The sequence below is a fragment of the Petromyzon marinus genome, chromosome 61 (assembly GCF_048934315.1).
Source record: "Petromyzon marinus isolate PM22_M1 ecotype Great Lakes invasive population chromosome 61, UKy_Petmar_22M1.pri1.0, whole genome shotgun sequence".
Classification (NCBI taxonomy): Eukaryota; Metazoa; Chordata; class Hyperoartia; order Petromyzontiformes; family Petromyzontidae; genus Petromyzon; species Petromyzon marinus.
The window spans coordinates 3,438,867-3,462,970 of NC_133727.1; the positions used below are offsets into that span (position 1 = coordinate 3,438,867).

Genomic DNA, 24,104 nt, shown 5'->3' on the forward strand with positions numbered 1-24,104 from the left:
TGATTGTAGGGATGATGGTGATGATGATGATGACCATGATGTCAATGACCTCAATTCAACACAATATTCGAGTGCGTAAATATATAAATGCATATTTAACTCAACTTGGCACTGGCTCATGGTGACGAATTTGCTGATGATGTTGAAGACGATGACGACAAAGATGTTGTTGATGACGATGTTGATGACAAATAAGCTGGTGATGATGTTGATAACAATCATGACAATGACAACGAAGATGTTAATGAAGGCGATGATGGCAACGATGTTGATGACGATGAAAAATTCGTTGACGATGATGTTGATAGTGATGATGATGATGACGACGACGATATGAAAGATGTTGATGATGATGTTGATGACAAATATGTTGATGATGTTGTTGTTGATGATGACGACGACGACGATGATGTTGACGGGTCATCACCTCCGTCCCGGCTGGAGGTCATGTAGACCCCCCCCATGGGTCGAGGGGCCTTGCTGCTCACAGCACCACCACCACCACCACCGCCACCGCCGCCACCACCGCCACCACCGCCACCGGGCGTCTTGCCATGCCGGTGCGGGACGTTGGGCTGGGGGATCAGCAGGGGGGCATCTGGGTCAGGGGGCGTCTTGAACACCTGAAGGTGGGGGGGGGGGGGTGGGGGGGGGTGGCAGTGGTGAGATGTTGACTACCTCGCCTGGTGTGCAGGAGGTCGTGGGTTCGATCCCGACCCTGACGCCTGCTGTATATTTGGAGTCTGCGTGTCTCTCTCTCTCTCCGTGGTGAGATGTTAACTACATCGCCTGGTACACAGGAGGTCGTGGGTTCGATCCCGACCCTGACGCCTGCTGCTCTATATTTGGAGTCTGCGTGTCTCTCTCTCTCTCTCTTCAGGTCCTCCAGTTTTTCCCTCCACATTTAGAATCCACATCACGCGTTTAGTGTGTTTGACCGCTGTTATACATTACCACGTGATGATGATGATGATGATACGCCACTTTGTTGAGCTATTATTTGTGATAGCCAGATCGCTTCTGAAAAAGAGCTACGTATTCAGTGGGCCTTACCTGGTTAAGAAAATAAAACTAAAAAGCAAAGAGTGAGTTTACATTGTCGTCACATTCATCACCATCAATATGGCAGCCAGGAATCAGCCATTCTAACAATCATCGTCGCTAAATTCGTGATCATCATGACTTCTGCAGCCGTCAATAACAGAGCCCACTGGCATCTAGGGCTTTAACCCAGCAACGAGTGAGGGAGGGGAGGGAGTGAGGGAGTGAGGGGAGGGAGTGAATGAGCGAGTGAGGGGAGTGAGTGAGTGAGGGGAGTGAGTGAGTGAGTGAATGAGGGGAGTGAGTGAGTGAGGGGAGTGAGTGAGTGAGTGAGAGAGAGAGGGGAGTGAGTGAGTGAGAGAGGGGAGTGAGTGAGTGAGGGAGTGAGGGAGTGAGTGAGAGAGGGGAGTGAGTGAGTGAGTGAGAGAGGTGAGTGAGTAAGGGGAGTGAGTGAGTGAATGAGGGGAGTGAGTGAGAGAGGGGAGTGAGTGAGTGAGTGAGCGAGTGAGGGGAGTGAGTGAGTGGGTGAGTGGGTGAGTGAGCGAGTGAGGGGAGTGAGTGAGTGAGAGAGGGGAGTGAGTGAGTGAGTGAGTGAGAGAGGGGAGGGAGTGAGGGGAGTGAGCGAGTGAGGGGAGTGAGCGAGTGAGGGGAGTGAGTGAGTAAGGGGAGTGAGTGAGTGAGAGAGGGGAGTGAGTAAGGGGAGTGAGTGAGTGAATGAGGGGAGTGAGTGAGAGAGGGGAGTGAGTGAGTGAGTGAGCGAGTGAGGGGAGTGAGTGAGTGGGTGCGTGGGTGAGTGAGCGAGTGAGGGGAATGAGTGAGGGGAGTGAGAGAGGGGAATGAGGGGAGTGAGAGAGGGAAGGGAGTGAGGGAGTGAGTGAGGGGAGTGAGAGAGTGAGAGAGGGGAGTGAGTGAGTGAGTGAGGGGAGTGAGTGAGGGGAGTGAGTGAGGGAGTGAGTGAGGGAGTGAGTGAGGGGAGTGAGTGAGTGAGTGAGGGGAGTGAGTGAGTGAGTGAGAGAGGGTAGTGAGTGAGGGGAGGGAGTGAGTGAGGGGAGTGAGTGAGTGAGTGAAGGATTGAGAGAGTGAGTGAAGGAGGGGAGTGAGTGAGTAAGGGGAGCGAGTGAGGGGAGTGAGTGAGTGAGTGAGAGAGGGGAGTGAGTGAGTGAGGGGAGGGAGTGAGTGAGTGAGGGAGTGAGTGAGTGAGGGGAGTGAGTGAGTGAGGGAGTGAGTGAGTGAGTGAATGAGGGGATTGAGTGAGAGAGGGGAGTGAGTGAGAGAGGGGAGTGAGTGAGTGAGTAAGCGAGTGAGGGGAGTGAGTGAGTGAGTGAGAGAGGGGAGTGAGTGAGTGAGGGAGTGAGTGAGAGAGGGGAGGGAGTGAGGGGAGTGAGCGAGTGAGGGGAGTGAGCGAGTGAGGGGAGTGAGTGAGTGGTTGAGTGGGTGAGTGAGCGAGTGAGGGGAATGAGTGAGGGGAGTGAGAGAGGGGAATGAGGGGAGTGAGAGAGGGGAGGGAGTGAGGGGAGTGAGTGAGGGAGTGAGTGAGGGGAGTGAGTGAGTGAGTGAGGGGAGTGAGAGAGGGTAGTGAGTGAGGGGAGGGAGTGAGTGAGGGGAGTGAGTGAGTGAGTGAATGAGGGAGTGACTGAGTGAGTGAAGGAGGGGAGTGAGTGAGTGAGTAAGGGGAGCGAGTGAGGGGAGTGAGTGAGTGAGAGAGGGGAGTGAGCGAGTGAGGGGAGTGAGGGGAGGGAGTGAGTGAGGGAGTGAGTGAGTGAGGGGAGTGAGTGAGGGGAGTGAGTGAGTGAGTGAGGGGAGTGAGTGAGGGGAGTGAGTGAGTGAGCGAGTGAGGGGAGTGAGAGAGTGAGTGAGGGGAGTGAGTGAGTGAGCGAGGGGAGGGAGGGAGTGAGTGAGGGGAGTGAGGGTAGGGAGTGAATGAGTGAGTGAGCGAGTGAGGGGAGTGAGTGAGGGAGTGAGTGAGGGGAGGGAGTGAATGAGTGAGAGAGCGAGTGAGGGGAGTGAGTGAAGGGAGTGAGTGAGTGAGTGAGGGAGTAAGTGAGCGAGAGGAGAGAGTGAGCGAGCGAGTGAGTGAGCGAGTGAACGAGTGAGCGAGTGAGCTGCACCTTCTCCGAGTTGTCGATGAGGATCTCGATGACGATGTTGTGGAACTTGATCTCCATGATGGCGGCGACTGACTCCTCCTGGGGCCGCATGAGCGTCGGGCCGAAGATCACGCCCAGGTTGGCCACCGTCATGAGGTTCTGCTTGTTGTGACTCGCCACTCTACACACACCACCATCAGCACCATCATCATCGTGGTCGTCATCATCATCGTCATCATCATCATCAGCACCATTATCATCATCGTCATCATCAGTAGCACCATCATCGTCGTCATCATTATCACTATGATCATGAGGTTCAGCTTGTTGTGACTCGCCATTCGACACACACCACCATCAGCACCATTATCATCATCGTCATCATCAGTAGCATCATCATCGTCGTCATCATTGTCACTATGATCATGAGGTTCTGTTTATTGTGACTCGCCACTCTAAACACACCACCATCATCATCAGCACCATCATCATTGTCGTCGTCACCATCATCATCACCACCATTATCATCATCATCACCATCATCGGCACCATCATCATCATCATCGTCACTATGATGATGAGGTTCAGCTTGTTGTGACTCGCCACTCTACACACCCCCACATCGTCATCGTCATCGTCGTCGTCACCGCCGCACACACGGCGCACGCCCCGTGTGGAGGAGGAGGAGGCTTACACGATGAGGTGGTGGACGATGAGCTGCAGCATGTCGCGGTTGGCATCGGGCAGCTGGTAAACGAGTGCGTGGACCGCCTTCACACGGCTCTCAGGGTTCTCCAGCTCTGCCGTCGTCACGGAGACACGTCGTCACGGAGACGCGTCGTCATCGTCACGGAGACACGTCGTCACGGAGACGCGTCGTCATCGTCACGGAGACACGTCGTCACGGAGACACGTCGTCACGGAGACGCGTCGTCATCGTCACGGAGACACGTCGTCATCGTCACGGAGACACGTCGTCACGGAGACACGTCGTCATCGTCACGGAGACACGGAGACACGTCGCCGCAGAGACGCGTCGTCATCGTCACGGAGACACGTCGTCACGGAAACACGTCGTCATGGAGACGCGTCGTCATCATCACGGAGACACGTCGTCATGGAGACACGTCGTCTTCGTCACGGAGACACGTCGTCATGGAGACGCGTCGTCATCGTCACGAAGACAAGTCGTCATCGTCACGGAGACACGTCGTCACGGAGACGCGTCGTCATCGTCACGGAGACACGTCGTCATCGTCACGGAGACACGTCGTCACGAAGACAAGTCGTCATCGTCACGGAGACACGGAGACACGGAGACGCGTCGTCATCGTCACGGAGACACGTCGTCATCGTCACGGAGACACGTCGTCACGGAGACGCGTCGTCATCGTCACGGAGACATGTCGTCACGGAAACACGTCGTCATGGAGACGCGTCGTCATCATCACGGAGACACGTTGTCATGGAGACACGTCGTCATCGTCACGGAGACACGTCGTCATGGAGACGCGTCGTCATCGTCACGGAGACAAGTCGTCATCGTCACGGAGACACGTCGTCACGGAGACGCGTCGTCATCGTCACGGAGACACGTCGTCACGGAGACGCGTCGTCATCGTCACGGAGACACGTCGTCATGGAGACGCGTCGTCATCGTCACGGAGACACGTTGTCATCGTCACGGAGACACGTCGTCATGGAGACAAGTCGTCGTCACATCGTCATCGTCACAGACACGTCGTTACATGAGACACGTCGTCATGGAGACACGTCGTCATCGTCACATCGTCATCGTCACAGACACGTCGTCACGGAGACACGTCGTCACGGAGACACGTCGTCGTCACATCGTCACACACACGTCGTCACGGAGATACATCGTCATCGCACAGACACGTGGTCACACGAGACACATCATTACAAGACAAACACACACAACAACAACAACCGCCATTCGCTACTCAGCGGCGGTGACGTCACCACGACGCTTGTGCCAGGCTATGTGCACATTAAGGCCACGTGAAGTGTCGAACTCCGGCTGGCAGGAGGTCACGGGGCAGACCCAGGTGCCACGGGTCGACTGACTGTACCCTCTACTGTGCCAACTTGCTGTATTTTAGCCACCCGGCGCTCCGCTCGTTGTTGTGAGCGTCGCTCCTCTGCCCCCCGTTGTTGTTGGAGGGCGACTGCCTCCAACTGCCCAGTAGCGTCCTTCACGAGCCTCCTCCACAGAGGCCGATCTTGACACCGCTGGTACCAGTCATCGGCAAGTCCACTCAGCTCCACGTCCTCCTGTACCACATCGCTCTATCTCTTCTCTAAGCCCGTGCCGTGCCCGTTCAGCCCCCTCGATCCGGCCGAACAAAAGCTGTTTAGAGGCATGCGGTGGCTGGGCATGCGGGCTACGTGACCCAGCCAACGCACACTCGGACACGTCACAAGACATTCTCAGACACATCGTAGGCACATCGTGTCTCTGGTGCTCTCGTACTTGCGGCAAGAATGAAGCTCCCGTGCAGCTGATGAGTCATCAGGGGTTCGGGTAGAGTCCTACGTGGCCATAACGAAACAGACAAAGACAAAAGATCACCCGTGTAGCCTTCAAGAGGCTGTAGGGGCAAGTGCTGTTAGCGAGCAGCACCTATGAAGGCCAGAACGGTACACGAGCGGGTGGGTGGCCAGCATCACGCCCGACCGCCTTTGTCTCCCCAGTGGCAATGTTTACACACCGCGCCAGGTACTCAATTGAGGCTGAGTCGACCTAGGGGAAGGCCCGGGACCGGTTCAGATAATCGTCACCGGTGTTGCCCGTGAGCGGGAATCAAACTCGGGTCGCCGGGTTCGTAGCGCTAACCGCGACCTCTACACACGCGCAGAGACACACACACACACACGCAGACTCACGCAGGCAGAGACACACACAGAGACACACACAGAGACACACACACACACACGCAGGCAGAGACACACACAGACACATGCAGGCAGAGACACACACGCACGCAGACACACGCAGGCAGAGACACACACAGAGACACACGCAGAGACACGCACGCAGACACACACAGAGACACACACACGCACGCAGACTCGGCAACACAGACACACACAGAGACACACACAGACACACACAGACAGAGACACACACACACACGCAGGCAGAGACACACACAGACTCACGCAGGCAGAGACACACACAGACACACCCACGCAGACACTCGCAGGCAGAGACACACACACACGCACGCAGACTCACGCAGGCAGAGACACACACAGAGACACACACAGACTCACGCAGGCAGAGACACACACAGACACACGCAGGCAGAGACACACACAGAGACACACACACACGCAGACTCACGCAGGCAGAGACACACACAGAGACACACACAGAGACACACACAGAGACACACACACACACGCAGACTCACGCAGGCAGAGACACACACAGAGACACACACAGACACACGCAGGCAGAGACACACACAGAGACACACACAGACACACGCAGGCAGAGACACACACAGAGACACACACACACACACAGACACACACAGAGACACACACACAGAGACACACACACACACACAGACACACGGACGCAGAGACACACACACACGCACGCAGACCACACACACACGCAGGCAGAAACACACACAGAGACACACACACACACACAGAGACACACACAGAGACACACACACACACAGAGACACACACACACACACGCACGCAGACTCGGCAACACAGACACACACCTGCAGTGCTTCCCCCGCCACATCCTAAAACCAAACCCCCCAAGTTGCTTATCTCCCCCCCCTTAATATCCTCCACGCCGCACCACGCCGGCACAGACTCGCCGACCTCCGAGCGGCGCAACATCCAACAGCGGCGCCGTCCTGGCCCAACCCCCCCCCCCCGCCCCGACCGCCACGGTAACGGGGAAAGTCCGCCGCACGTACCTCAGGTAGCTCTTGAGGGCGCTGGTGATCGTCTTGATGTCCCAGTCCTGGGGATTCTCCAGGTCCACTTCCGTCGCCGTTTTGGGGTCTGGTCGACGAAGGCAAAGGAAACCCCCAAAAATATAGCAGGAATTATTACAAACGGTGCGACGATGAGAACGACGATGATGACGATCATGAAGTCGATGATGATGATGATGACAGAAGAGGTTCGAGCCGTGGTGGTGTTGATGACGATGATGGTGATGATGACGATGATGGTGTTGATGACGATGATGAAGTTGATGATGATGACAGAAGCGGTGGTAGACGTGATGGTGTTGATGACACTGATGGTGATGACGATGATGAAGTTGATAATGATGATCATAGTAGCGGTGCTAGCCGTGGTGGTGTTGATGACAATGATGGTGGTGATGACGATGATGAAGTTGATGATGATGATCATAGTAGCGGTGCTAGCCGTGGTGGTGTTGATGACAATGATGGTGATGATGATGAAGTTGATGATGATGATGATGATCATAGTAGCGGTGCTAGCCGTGGTGGTGTTGATGACGATGATGGTGTTGATGACGATGATGAAGTTGATGATGATGATGATGACGACAGAAGCGGTGGTAGTCGTGGTGGTGTTGATGACCACAATGGTGACCATGATGGTGACGATGACAGGCGTGATGGTAGTTGTGGCGGTGTTGACGACCACGATGGTGACCATGATGGTGACGATGATAGGCGTGATGGTAGTTGTGGCGGTGTTAACGACCACGATGGTGACCATGATGGTGACGATGACAGGCGTGATGGTAGTTGTGGCGGTGTTGACGACCACGATGGTGACCATGATGGTGACGATGATAGGCGTGATGGTAGTTGTGGCGGTGTTGACGACCACGATGGTGACCATGATGGTGACGATGACAGGCGTGATGGTAGTTGTGGCGGTGTTGACGACCACGATGGTGACCATGATGGTGACGATGACAGGCGTGATGGTAGTTGTGGCGGTGTTGACAACAACGATCATGATGTTGCCATCGCTGCCGGTGTGGCGGAGGGCCTCACGACACAATGCGCGTTACGAATCACCGTCGGCGCAGCCCTTACCCACAGCCAGACTCAGCAACTTCTGCACTTTCGAGCTGACCCCTACGATCCGGTACAGACCTTGAGTGGTCACACCTGAGTTCACATCCAAGGCAACAAACACCGTCGGTAGCACGTGTCAAGACGCAGGACACGGAAGCAAATGCTCACGTCATTCGGGAAAACTATCAAACTAAACTATTTAAAAACTATCTTTTATTTTACCAGGTAAGGCCCCACTGAGCTATGTAGCTATTTTTCAGAAGCGACCTGGCCACACATGATAGCTCAACGAAGTGGCTTATCATCATCGCGTGGAAATGTATAGCAGCCAAATACTCTGAACGAGTGACGTTGATTCTAAATGTGGAGGGAAAAACCGGAGGGCCCGGAGAATATCCACGCGACCACGGGGAGAGAGAGACACGCAAACTTCAAATATACAGCAGGCATCGTCAGGATCGGGATCGAACCCACGACCTCCTTCACACCAGGCGAGGTAGTTAACATCTCCTAGCCACCGTGGCACAATACAAGCAGACTTCGCTAAGCGTGACCCCGTAGAGCGCCGATGCGTTAAGAGCGGTCTTGCTCCTGGAGTCATTTTTTTCAAGAAAATAAAATGTAAAAAAAATCCACAAGGCGCTTAGTAGTGAGAACACGCAGCAGCCAATGAGACGGCAACTCACACAGAGACCCATAGACTCACACAGAGACCCATAGACTCACACAGAGACCCATAGACTCACACAGAGACCCATAGACTCACACAGAGACTGATAGACTCACAGAGAGACCGATAGACTCACACAGAGACTGATAGACTCACACAGAGACCGATAGACTCACACAGAGACTGATAGACTCACAGAGACCCATAGACTCACACAGAGACCCATAGACTCACACAGAGACCCATAGACTCACACAGAGACCCATAGACTCACACAGAGACCCATAGACTCACACAGAGACCCATAGACTCACACAAAGACCCATAGACTCACACAGAGACTCATAGACTCACACAGAGACCCATAGACTCACACAGAGACCCATAGACTCACACAGAGTCTGATAGACTCACACAGAGACCCATAGACTCACACAGAGACCTATAGACTACACAGAGACATATAGACTCACACAGAGATCCATAGACTCACACAGAGACCCCATAGACTCACACAGAGACTGATAGACTCACACAGAGACCCATAGACCCACACAGAGACACAAAGGCTCACACAGAGACCCATATACCCACACAGAGACACAAAGGCTCACACAGAGACTCATAGACTCACATAGAGACCCATAGACTCACACAGAGACCCATAGACTCACACAGAGACTCAGACTCACACAGAGACCCATAGACCCACACAGAGACTCATAGACTCACACAGAGACCCATAGACTCACACAGAGACCCATAGACCCACACAGACACAAAGGCTCACACAGAGACTCAGACTCACACAGAGACCCATAGACTCACACAGAGACCCATAGACTCACACAGAGACCGATAGACTCACACAGAGACCCATAGACTCATACAGAGACCCATAGACTCACAAAGAGACCCATAGACTCATACAGAGACACATAGACTCACACAGAGACCCATAGACTCACATAGAGACCCATAGACTCACACAGAGACCCATAGACTCACACAAAGACCCATAGACTCACACAGAGACCCATAGACTCACACAGAGACCCATAGACTCACACAGAGACCCATAGACTCACACAGAGTCTGATAGACTCACACAGAGTCTGATAGACTCACACAGAGACCTATAGACTACACAGAGACCTATAGACTCACACAGAGATCCATAGACTCACACAGAGACCCCATAGACTCACACAGAGGCTAATAGACTCACACAGAGACCCATAGACCCACACAGAGACACAAAGGCTCACACAGAGACCCATAGACCCACACAGAGACACAAAGGCTCACACAGAGACCCATATACCCACACAGAGACACAAAGGCTCACACAGAGACTCATAGACTCACATAGAGACCCATAGACTCACACAGAGACCCATAGACTCACACAGAGACTCAGACTCACACAGAGACCCATAGACCCACACAGAGACCCATAGACCCACACAGAGACTCATAGACTCACACAGAGACCCATAGACTCACACAGAGACCCATAGACCCACACATAGACACAAAGGCTCACACAGAGACTCAGACTCACACAGAGACCCATAGACTCACACAGAGACCCATAGACTCACACAGAGACCGATAGACTCACACAGAGACCCATAGACTCACACAGAGACCCATAGACTCACAAAGAGACCCATAGACTCATACAGAGACACATAGACTCACACAGAGACCCATAGACTCACACAGAGACCCATAGACTCACACAGAGACCCATAGACTCACACAAAGACCTATAGACTCACACAGAGACCCATAGACTCACACAGAGACCCATAGACTCACACAGAGACCCATAGACTCACACAGAGTCCGATAGACTCACAAAGAGACCCATAGACTCACACAGAGACCTATAGACTACACAGAGACCTATAGACTCACACAGAGATCTATAGACTCACACAGAGACCCCATAGACTCACACAGAGACTGATAGACTCACACAGAGACCCATAGACCCACACAGAGACACAAAGGCTCACACAGAGACCCATAGACCCACACAGAGACACAAAGGCTCACACAGAGACACATAGACCCACACAGAGACACAAAGGCTCACACAGAGACTCATAGACTCACATAGAGACCCATAGACTCACACAGAGACCCATAGACTCACACAGAGACTCAGACTCACACAGAGACCCATAGACCCACACAGAGACCCATAGACTCACACAGAGACCGATAGACTCACACAGAGACCCATAGACTCACAAAGAGACCCATAGACTCATACAGAGACACATAGACTCACACAGAGACCCATAGACTCACACAGAGACCCATAGACTCACACAGAGACCGATAGACTCACACAGAGACCCATAGACTCACACAGAGACCCATAGACTCATACAGAGACCCATAGAATCACACAGAGACCCATAGACTCACACAGAGACCATAGACTCACACAGGCACAGAGGCCGACATAGACAAAGGCTCACAGAGATACCCATAGACTCACACAGAGACCCGCAGACTCACACAGAGACCTGTAGACTCACACAGAGACCCATAGACTCATGTAGAGACCCATAGACTTACACAGAGATCAATAGACTCACACAGACCAAAGACTCACACAGTTTCAGAGACCCATAGACTTCCACAAAGATATTTGAATTCACACTCACCTCTCGTCTCAACCGCAGAGATGCACTTTCTTACAAAGTTGAAGCCCAAATCATTGAGTTGCGCTGGAAAGGGGAATATTGAAACACACAGGAGAGGTCAGTAAATTATCTTTTGACTTTGTCCAAGTGATGCTGTGGTTCACTAACAGAACGGCCTACAGAAGCGGATGTCAGAGAGCTACCTCTGAGTGCCCCTTCTTCTTCAAGTGACGCTCTGGTACAATAACAGAACGACCCCGTGGAAGCGGATGTCATAGAGCTACCTCTGAGATCCCATTCTTCGTCAAGTGACGCTCTGGTTCACTAACAGAACGACCCCGTGGAAGCGGATGTCAGAGAGCTACCTCTGAGATCCCCTTCTTCTTCTTCAAGTGACGCTCTGGTTCACTAACAGAACGACCCCGTGGAAGCGGATGTCATAGAACTACCTCTGAGTTCCATTTCTTCGTCAAGTGACAATCTGGTCTACACGCAGCAGAGGGCAGTGCTTCCCAAAGTTGCCGCGTCGCACGAGCGTTGAACCAAAGCGTTGAACAAAAATTCTCCAGAGCTGCAATTTTTTTTTGCCAAATGAAGTGGAAGTCACCGCTAACACTACTACGACGGGAATTTCTGCTGTTGTGTGCAGCCACTCACAGGTGACCGGGCCCGAAATAAATCAACTCGCCGCGCTTTAAATACCCAGCACTGGCTCGGACCCTGACCGGTGGTGATGAGTACTGTTGCTGGTGAGGTGTGCGTTCGTGAGTTCACTAGTGGTGCTGGAGACACAAAAAGATCCCCCGTGTAGCCTTAACAGACTGTAGGGGCAAGTGCTGTTAGCGAGCACCTATGAAGGCCGGAACGGTACACGAGGGGGTGGGTGGCCAGCACCACGCCCGACCGCCTTTGTCGCCCCAGTGGCGATGTTTACACACCGCACCAGGTACTCATTTCAGGCTGAGTCGACCTAGGGGAGGCCCAGGACCGGTTCAGATAATCGTCACTGGTGTTGGCCGTGAGCGGGAATCGAACCCGGGACACTAGGTTCATAGCGCAGCGTAGCGCTAACCGCTACACTACCGCTCCCCACAAGTGCGCAAACACACAGACGTACAGACCAACACGGACGATAAGAAGCAACCCAGCTGTTCCTTAAACATAAAATATTTTCTAAACTTACTCTCCTCCCGCTTGCTGTTTAGTCTTGGCATTGTGTAAACCTGCAAAACACACGAACAAATATAATTAATTGTATTATAAAAATAAAACAATTCTCTCTTGGGCTAACGAGTTACCCCCTCCAACACAAAGACACTCTCTCATTGTGGGTGTGTATGACATAGACCCATAGACTACCCGCAGAGACCCACAGGCTCACACAGAGACCCATAGGGTTACACAGACACCCACAGACTCACGTAGAAACCCATACTCACACAGAACCATAGGCTTACACAGATGCATAGGCTCACAGAGAGACCCATAGACTCACACAGAAACCCATAGACTCACACAGAAACCCATAGACTCACAGAAACCCATAGACTTACAGAGAGAACCATAAGCTCCCACAGAGACCCATAGGCTCACATAAACACTAATAGACTCACACAGAAACCCCTAGACTTAAAGAGAGACCCATAGAATCACAGAGACCCATAGACTCACACAGAGACCTGCAGAGACTCACAGAGACCCAGAGGCTCATACAGAGGCTCGTAGACTAACAGAGACCCAGAAACCCACATAGAAACACACAAAGCCAATGTAATTCATGGTCAAACATTCCAGTGTCGCAAGATCCTGCTGACAGAAAGTAATGAGGCTCATTGAGGTTTTCCTTGATATTTAAAAACTATTTAAACGATTCAAAGCTTTCGTGACTGCAAGGATTCATATTCTTGGTTCTTTCGGTAAAGTCACAAATTTTCTTGCTGTGGTTTTCACATCTGATGATGATTGCTTGTGTTGCAGTCGAAACGTCGTGAGAATTTTGTTTTATATTTTTTTTTATTTTATTTTATTGTTTCCCTTCTACGTGACTTTACCGAGAGAACCAAGAATATGAATATTTAAACGATGTTTTTAGTTCACCATGTAAGGCCCACTGATGTATACAGCTCTCTTTTTTAGAAGCGACCTGGCCACAAATGAAAGCTCAAACACTCGAAGCGCAAAGTTTATTCTAAACGTGGAGGGGAAAACCGGAAGACGCGGAAAATAATCCACGCGACCACGGAGAGAGAGAGACACGCAAACTCCAAATATACAGCAGGTATCAGGGTCGGGATCGAACCCACGACCTCCTGCGTTCCAGGCGAGGTAGTTAACATCTCACCAAGGGGAGAGAGAGAGACACGCAAACTCCAAATATACAGCAGGCGTCAGGGTCAGGATAGAAACCCACGACCTCCTGCGTACCACGCGAGGTAGTTAACATCTCCTAGCCACCGTGCCAAGGTGTTATTGGGCCAATAAACAGCCAAACACTATAAACGCGTGGATGTTGAGTCTCAATGTGGAGGGGGCAAAAAACCGGTGGGCCCGGAGGAAAAATCTACGTGACCACAAATATACAACAGGCGTATATAATTTGGATGTCCTGTCCCCCGTCAGAGGAATGTGTAATGTCCGCACGACGGCTCAGTGTCTCTCCATGGGTTGAGACTCACGGGCTCTTTGCCATCCATCGCTTCCATCCACAACTTCCGCTCATCCTCTGAGGGCGCCTGCAGGGTCATGATGGTTGGTCTGGAAGGCAGAACCATCATCATCAGCATCATCATCATCATCAGCAGCATCATCATCATCAGCAGCAGCATCGTCATCGTCTTAAGTAGCATCATCATCAGCAGCGGCATTATCAATGCCGGTAACATTATCAGCATCATCAACATTCTAAACAACATCCATCATCAGCAGCAACATAATCATCAGAATCAGCATCATCAGCAGAAGCAGCAGCATCATCATCAGCAGCAGCATCGCTATCGTCTTAAGTAGCATCATCATCATCAGCGGTGGTGGCATTATCAATGCCGGTAACATTATCAGCATCATCAACATTCTAAACAACATCCATCATCAGCAGCAACATAATCATTAGAAGTAGCATCATCAGCACAAGCAGCATCATCATCGTTTTAAGTAGCATCATCATCATCAGCAACGGCAGCATTATTATCAATGCCGGTAACATTATCAGCATTATCAACATTCTAAACAACATCCATCATCAGCAGCAACATAATCATCAGAATCAGTCTCATCAGCAGAAGCATCATCATCATCAGCAGCATTATCATCATTATAAGTGTTGGATGTTGCGTGCCTCATGTCATATCACATGCTACATGTCCCATTGTTCCTTGTCCCATGTCCCGTGCCACGTGTCACCCCGTCACGTGTCACATGCCACGTGTCACCCCGTCACGTGTCCCATGTCACGTGTCACATGCCACGTGTCACCCCGTCACGTGTCACATGCCACGTGTCACCCCGTCACGTGTCCCATGCCACGTGTCACATTCCACGTGTCACCCCGTCACGTGTCACATGCCACGTGTCACCCCGTCACGTGTCACATGCCACGTGTCACCCCGTCACGTGTCACATGCCACGTGTCACCCCGTCACGTGTCCCATGCCACGTGTCACATTCCACGTGTCACCCCGTCACGTGTCCCATGCCACGTGTCACCCCGTCACGTGTCACATGCCACGTGTCACCCCGTCACGTGTCACATGCCACGTGTCACCCCGTCACGTGCCCGATGCCACGTGTGCCAGCTGTCACATGTCACGTGGCCCCGTGCCACACAAAGTGCGTCGGGTGTGGCACGTGTGTCTCCGACCTGTCGATGGCCTCGATGTCGAAGCAGAAGCGTTTCTCGATGGAGTCGGTTTTGCGGCGCACGCACGACTTGAGCTGGAACGAGTCCCGCTCTCCCTGCGGACTCAACACCAGTCCGTTCTGACACGCGGACACAAGAGACAAAGACCCCCGGCCCCCACCACCACCAACGCGTGTAGCCTTAACGGAGTTGTCGGGCCAAGCGCTGCTGCTAAGCGAGCAGCTCCCACGAAAGGCCGACGAGGCACAGGATGGGGGTTGGGTCGTCGGCGGCACCTTCCCACGGCCTAGCAGCCGCGCCGCAACGTGGGTGCTCATTTGAGGCTGAGCCGACCCAGGGGAGGCCCAGGACCGGTTCAGGTAATGGTCACTGGTGTTGACCGTGGAGAGCGGGAATCGAAGCCGGGTCGCCGGGTTCATAGCGCAGCGTAGCGCTAACCGCTGCACCGCCGCTCCACACACACACACAGTCACAAAACAACAACAACAACCGCCATCCGCCACTAAGTGACGGTGACGTCAATACGGCGCCTGTGCCAGGCTAGGTGCACTTTGAGGCCACGTGAAGTTGCTGGGTCTGTCCCGAGACTAGAGATCTCGGGACAGACCCAGCAGGTGCCATGGGTCGACTGACTGAGATGACTACTGGCAGATGCACCACCTGTGCTCCCTACTGTCCCAGGCTAGGTGCAGGTCACGGGACAGACCCAACAGGTGCCATGGGTTGACCGACCGAGATGACTAGAGGCAGATGCACCACCCGTGCCCCCCACTGTGCCAGGCTAGGTGCAGGAGGTCACGGGGCAGACCCAACAGGTGCCATGGGTTGACCGACCGAGATGACTAGAGGCAGATGCACCACCCGTGCCCCCCACTGTGCCAACTCGCTGCATTTTAGTCGCCCGGCGCCCTGCTCGCTGTTACCTTGCCCTCCGTTGTTGTTGGAGGGCGACGGTACACATGGCAGTGGCGATGTTCATACACCACTGAGCAACAGGGACTCATTCGAGGCTGAGCCGACCTAGGGGAGGCCCAGGACCGTTTCAGACAATCGTCACCGGTGGTGTTGGCCGCGAGCGGGAATCTAACTCGGTTCGCCGGGTTCGTAAGGCAGCGTAGCGCTAACCGCTACACTACACTACAAAGACAAAGATCCCCCGTATAGCCTTAACAGACTGTAGGGGCAAGTGCTGTTAGCGAGCACCTATGAAGGCCGGAACGGTACACGAGGGGGTGGGTGGCCAGCACCACGCCCGACCGCCTTTGTCTCCCCAGTGGCAATGTTTACACACCGCACCAGGTACTCATTATGAGGCTGAGTCGACCTAGGGGAGGCCCGGGACCGGTTCAGATAATCGTCACCGGTGTTGGCCGTGAGCGGGAATCGAACCCGGGTCGCCAGGTTCATAGCGCAGCGTAGCGCTAACCGCTACACTACCGCTCCCCACTACACTACACGCACGCACGCACACACACATCCGCAGTGCTTTCCTGCCACGTCCTACAACCCAGCCTCAGAGCCGCTGACCCTACCCTCCCTCCCCGCACGCACCACACGCTCGCGCAGACTCGCCGAACGGCGCAACGCGCGCGCGCTTCGATCCCGTGGGCTGCACGGGGTGGTGGTGGTGGTGGTGGAGCGGCGTTTTACCAGCTTCCCCGTCGGCTTCGGGTCATAGGCGAGCATGGAGAAGTGTCCCGTGTTCTTGCTGTAACAGCAGTAGTGCTTCACCCACGCGGAGCCGAAGTGACCTGCCGGCATCACGGCGGACACACGGCGTCACAAACGCGTCACAAACGCGTCACACGGCGTCACAAACGCGTCACAAACGCGTCACAAACACGTCACACGGCGTCACACGGCAGACACATGCAAGCGGCGGGGGGGGAGGGAGGGGGGTGGCTCACAACATTTGCCCGTGTCTCAAGTCTGCGTGCGTGTGCCCGTGTCTCAAGACCACGTGCGTGTGCCCGTGTCTCAAGACTACGTGCGTGTGTCTCAAGACTACGTGTGTGTGTCTCAAGTCTGCGTGTGTGTGTCTCAAGACTACGTGCGTGTGCCCGTGTCTCAAGACTACGTGCGTGTGTCTCAAGACTACGTGTGTGTGTCTCAAGTCTGCGTGTGCCCGTGTCTCAAGTCTGCGTGCGTGTGTCTCAAGACCACGTGCGTGTGTCTCAAGTCTACGTGTGTGTGTCTCAAGACCACGTGTGTGTGCCCGTGTCTCAAGACCACGCGCGTGCGTGGGGCGCACGCGCGCGTGTGCGTCTGTACGACGAACTTCTTTCGCATCGGGAAGAAAGGGCGTTCCGGACGGCCGAAAGCGCCGGTTTTGTTTAAGCGGTCAGCCAAAAGGCCGCCCGTTGCGAGTTTACGCGCCGGTTTTGTTGATCCTTGGCAAGGTGTACGTCCAACTTCTTTTGCGCCGTACGAGGGGGGGGGTGGTCAGCAACAAACTGAACGCAAAAATCAGTTCTATACAATATATGTTAGGAAGCCATTGGAGCGGTGCGCTTTTAAATTATCTCGATTTAAAACGAATTTCTTCAGGACTGCTCGCCGTGTTTAGCTTGCTGACCGTCCCCTGCACCTCCCTCCGCTCGGCGCGGTTTGGCCACGTACGGTGCAGAAGAAGTTCAACGCCCATGCAGGCAATGGTGCAGCGTGTTTAAAAACAGATACAGTAAAGCCTTGGGTTGCGAGCATAATTCGTTCGGGAAATGCGTTTGTAATATCCAAAGCGCTCGTACATCAAAGCGCTCGTGTATCAGTTGTGATCACGTGATGCTCGGCAGTACAAAGCGTGTACACGTGCGCTGCACGTATTGCAAGATCCTCGCTCGTTTACCAACTAAATATTCATTTAACATTTTTGTTCGTCTTGCGAAACACGCGCAGACCAAGTTACTCGCAATCCAAGCTTTTACTGTACAAGTTTATATATATATATAAGAATGGGCTTCACATAATTTCCGGCAAGAATAAAGGAGGTGTCTAAGATGTTGAAACACCAAACAGACAGAGACAGCTTCCTTGAGGGCCTCTGTCTCACCAGGGTTAGCCCAGAGAACGGCTTCAACAGTACAAGGACGATGCAAGAAAAGACGCTTTGATTAAATAACGCAACCATTGTCCTTGAAACCGACGGGCCTACACCAGAGCTACAGTCTCTTTGATGGCCTTTGCCTCTGCTGCACCAGCCTTAGACTGGATAACAACTCCAATAGGAGGACAGTACAGGGACAATGCAAGCAAACACTTGTTTTTATACTAATGTAATGTAGTCCTTGAAACCGACTGGCCTACACCAGAAACAACCTCCTTCATGGCCTTGTCTCTGTACCGGGTGCTTTAGATCAGAGAACACAGCCAAAGAAGTCGCGTTAGTGGGTGAGTGATTTGGTGAGTGGGTGAGTGATTGGGTGAGTGGGTGAGTGATTGGGCGAGTGGGTGAAGGATTGGGTGAGTGAGTGGGTGGGTGAGTGGGTGGGTGGGTGAGTGAGTGGGTGGGTGGGTGAGTGAGTGTGAGTGGGTGAGTGAGTGAGTGGGTGAGTGGGTGAGTGAGAGAGTGGGTGGGTGAGTGAGTGGGTGAGTGATTGGGTTAGTGAGCGAGTTAAATGGTGAGTCATTGGTGAGTCATTGGGTGAGCGAGTGGATGAGTGAGTGGGTGAGTGATTGGATGAGTGGGTGAGTGATTCGGTGAGTGAGTGAGTGATTGGGTGAGTGGGTGAGTGAGTGATTGGGTGAGTGGGTGAGTGAGTGGGTGAGTGATTGGGTGAGTGATTGGGTGAGTGATTGGGTGAGTGAGCGAGCGAGTGAGCGAGCGAGAAAACTCCTCACTGACGTACGTTTCTCCAGCATGAAGAGGTAACCCTCGATGGCGAACGGTTTCTGGGGGACGCGCGCTCCGAACGAGGTGTTCATCTTCTGCATCAGCTGCTCCACCTCAGAGCGTGTGCTCTCAAACCGCTCCCGTGTCTACACCGGCGACAAACACAATCAAAATAATTATTCACGCCGGGAGGAATCCGATGAGCTGTAAAGCTCTTTTTCACAGATGTCCAGGAGGGACACGGGGTAAGAACGCTACGACAACAATTTGAAAAGCCGATAGTCGTGTAAAGTACAAGCAAGGTAAACAAAGTAAACACATGACCCAAACACAAACAAATACAACTACACCATCCCCATCCTAACAAGGCAAAACAACGACGACAATAACAAGAGGTACACAAGGACAAAGATCCCCCGAGTAGTCTCGCAGACTGAAGAGGCAAGGGGAGGGGGGCTTGTTGGCGAACATATTTAGATTATTTGGCTCCTGTCAATGTCCACGTGATGATAAGCAACTTCGTTGAGCTATCATTTTGTGAAAGCCAGGTCGCTTCTGACAAAGCAGCTAATAGCTCAGTAGGCTGGGGATGGTGATGATGGTGGAGGTGATGATGATGGTGGTGTTGATGATAATGGTGGAGGTGATGATGGTGGTGTTGATAATGGTGGAGGTGATGATGATGGTGGTGGTGGTGATGAGGATAATAATGGTGGTGGAGGTGATGATGATGGTGGTGATGGATGATAATATTGGTGATGATGATGATGATGGCGGAGGCGGTGCTGGTGAAGATTGTGGTGGTGGTGGTGATGATGATGGTGGTGATGGTGGTGGATGATGATAATGGTGGAAGTGATGATGATGAAGATGGTGGTGGATGATGGTGGATGATGATAATGGTGATGATGATGATGGCGGAGGCGGTGGTGGTGATCATCGTTCCGGGCGGATCGAAGGGTGGGAGAGATGCACCCAGCCTCACGTTCTGGATGTTTCCCTGTAGGAAGTGCTGGTAGTGGTGGAACTCCTTGGCGAGCTCATAGCCCTGGTGGTAGAACGTGAAGAGACCCTGGAGAAAGGCCAACAGCTGTGAGAGGGGAAGACACGGGGAGAAGGAGCTTACACACGGCTACGATGATGATGAAGACATCACCGATGATGATGATATCACCGATGATGAAGACAACACTGATGATGATGAAGACATCACTGATGATGATGAAGACGACACTGATGATGATGATGAAGACATCACTGATGATGATGATGAAGACGACACTGATGTTGATGATGAAGACATCACTGATGATGATGACATCACTGATGATGATGATGATGAAGACACCACTGATGATGATGATATCACTGATGATGATGAAGACGACACTGATGATGATGATGAAGACATCACTGATGATGAAGACTACACTGATGATGATGATGAAGACATCACTGATGATGATGATGAAGATGACACTGATGTTGATGATGAAGACATCACTGATGATGATGACATCACTGATGATGATGATGAAGACACCACTAATGATGATGATATCACTGATGATGATGAAGACGACACTGATGATGATGATGAAGACGACACTGATGATGATGATGATGAAGACGACACTGATGATGATGACATCACTGATGATGATGAAGACATCACTGATGATGATGATGAAGACATCACTGATGATGAAGACATCACTGATGATGATGAAGACATCACTGATGATGATGATGAAGACATCACTGATGATGATGAAGACGACACTGATGATGAAGATGATGAAGACATCACTGATGATGATGAAGATGATGAAGACGTCACTGATGATGATGAAGATGATGAAGACACCACTGATGATGATGATGATGAAGACACCACTGATGATGATGAAGATGACACTGATGATGATGATGAAGACATCACTGATGATGAAGACTACACTGATGATGATGATGAAGACATCACTGATGATGATGATGATGAAGACGACACTGATGTTGATGATGAAGACATCACTGATGATGATGATGAAGACACCACTGATGATGATGAAGACGACACTGATGATGAAGATGATGAAGACGACACTGATGATGATGAAGACATCACTGATGATGATGATGAAGACGACACTGATGATGATGATGAAGACGACACTGATGATGATGATGATGAAGACATCACTGATGATGATGAAGACATCACTGATGATGATGAAGACGACACTGATGATGAAGATGATGAAGACATCACTGATGATGATGAAGACATCACTGATGATGATGAAGACATCACTGATGATGATGATGAAGACATCACTGATGATGATGAAGACGACACTGATGATGATGAAGACGACACTGATGATGATGATGACGACACTGATGATGATGATGATGAAGACGACACTGATGATGATGAAGACGACACCGACGATGATGAAGACATCACTGATGATGATGATGAAGACATCACTGATGATGATGAAGACATCACTGATGATGAAGACTACACTGATGATGATGATGAAGACATCACTGATGATGATGATGAAGACGACACTGATGTTGATGATGAAGACATCACTGATGATGATGATGAAGACACCACTGATGATGGTGAAGACGACACTGATGATGATGACGACACTGATGATGATGACGACACTGATGATGATGATGATGATGACGACACTGATGATGATGATGAAGACATCACTGATGATGATGATGAAGACATCACTGATGATGATGATGAAGACATCACTGATGATGATGAAGACATCACTGATGATGATGAAGACATCACTGATGATGATGATGAAGACATCACTGATGATGATGAAGACGACACTGATGATGATGAAGACATCACTGATGATGATGATGAAGACGACACTGATGATGAAGAAGACATCACTGATGATGATGATGAAGACATCACTGATGATGATGATGACATCACTGATGATGATGATGAAGACATCACTGATGATGATGATGAAGACATCACTGATGATGATGAAGACATCACTGATGATGATGAAGACGACATCACTGATGATGATGAAGACATCACTGATGATGATGAAGACATCACTGATGATGATGATGAAGACATCACTGATGATGATGAAGACATCACTGATGATGATGAAGACATCACTGATGATGATGATGAAGACATCACTGATGATGATGAAGACGACACTGATGATGATGATGAAGACATCACTGATGATGATGATGATGAAGATGACACTGATGATGATGATGATGAAGACGACACTGATGATGATGAAGACGACACTGATGATGATGAAGACATCACTGATGATGATGATGAAGATGACACTGATGATGATGATGAAGACAACACTGATGATGATGATGAAGACGACACTGATGATGATGAAGACGACACCGACGATGATGAAGACATCACTGATGATGATGATGAAGACGACACTGATGATGATGATGACATCACTGATGATGATGATGAAGACGACACTGATGATGATGATGATGAAGACATCACTGATGATGAAGACGACACTGATGATGAAGACATCACTGATGATGATGAAGACATCACTGATGATGATGAAGACGACACTGATGATGATGATGAAGACGACACTGATGATGATGATGAAGACATCACTCATGATGATGATGAAGACATCACTGATGATGATGAAGACGACACTGATGATGATGATGAAGACATCACTGATGATGATGATGAAGACAACACTGATGATGATGAAGACATCACTGATGATGATGAAGACGACACTGATGATGATGAAGACGACACTGATGATGATGATGATGAAGACGACACTGATGATGATGATGAAGACGACACTGATGATGATGAAGACGACACCGACGATGATGAAGACATCACTGATGATGATGATGAAGACATCACTGATGATGATGAAGACATCACTGATGATGAAGACTACACTGATGATGATGATGAAGACATCACTGATGATGATGATGAAGACGACACTGATGTTGATGATGAAGACATCACTGATGATGATGAAGACACCACTGATGATGGTGAAGACGACACTGATGATGATGACGACACTGATGATGATGATGATGACGACACTGATGATGATGATGAAGACGACACTGATGATGATGATGATGAAGACATCACTGATGATGATGATGAAGACATCACTGATGATGATGACATCACTGATGATGATGAAGACATCACTGATGATGATGATGAAGACATCACTGATGATGATGAAGACGACACTGATGATGATGAAGACATCACTGATGATGATGATGAAGACGACACTGATGATGAAGATGATGAAGACATCACTGATGATGATGATGAAGACATCACTGATGATGATGATGACATCACTGATGATGATGATGAAGACATCACTGATGATGATGATGAAGACATCACTGATGATGATGAAGACATCACTGATGATGATGAAGACGACATCACTGATGATGATGAAGACATCACTGATGATGATGAAGACATCACTGATGATGATGATGAAGACATCACTGATGATGATGAAGACATCACTGATGATGATGAAGACATCACTGATGATGATGATGATGAAGACATCACTGATGATGATGAAGACGACACTGATGATGATGATGAAGACATCACTGATGATGATGATGAAGATGACACTGATGATGATGATGATGAAGACGACACTGATGATGAAGACGACACTGATGATGATGAAGACATCACTGATGATGATGATGAAGATGACACTGATGATGATGATGATGAAGACAACACTGATGATGATGAAGACGACACTGATGATGATGAAGACGACACCGACGATGATGAA

The 24,104-nt window shown here is 50.9% G+C and overlaps 1 protein-coding gene across 5 annotated transcripts in view; it reads right to left on the bottom strand.

Moving 5' to 3' along the window:
* Window positions 1-24,104, bottom strand: part of LOC116955744 (rho GTPase-activating protein 26) — a 99,665-nt gene that overhangs the window by 17,832 nt on the left and 57,729 nt on the right. For 4 of the 5 annotated variants that reach the window (XM_032977022.2, XM_032977018.2, XM_032977023.2 and 1 more), the window contains 13 exons: window positions 20,192-20,296; window positions 19,223-19,352; window positions 17,028-17,128; window positions 15,378-15,496; window positions 14,197-14,275; window positions 12,705-12,744; window positions 11,543-11,605; window positions 8,207-8,281; window positions 7,097-7,184; window positions 5,623-5,681; window positions 3,823-3,928; window positions 3,150-3,309; window positions 428-623 (listed from right to left, as the gene is read on the bottom strand). In XM_032977022.2, coding sequence (XP_032832913.2) covers window positions 428-623; window positions 3,150-3,309; window positions 3,823-3,928; window positions 5,623-5,681; window positions 7,097-7,184; window positions 8,207-8,281; window positions 11,543-11,605; window positions 12,705-12,744; window positions 14,197-14,275; window positions 15,378-15,496; window positions 17,028-17,128; window positions 19,223-19,352; window positions 20,192-20,296 — 1,321 coding nt within the window. The remainder of the gene's footprint in view (window positions 1-427; window positions 624-3,149; window positions 3,310-3,822; window positions 3,929-5,622; window positions 5,682-7,096; window positions 7,185-8,206; window positions 8,282-11,542; window positions 11,606-12,704; window positions 12,745-14,196; window positions 14,276-15,377; window positions 15,497-17,027; window positions 17,129-19,222; window positions 19,353-20,191; window positions 20,297-24,104) is intronic. The other variant, XM_032977020.2, reaches the window with a different exon arrangement.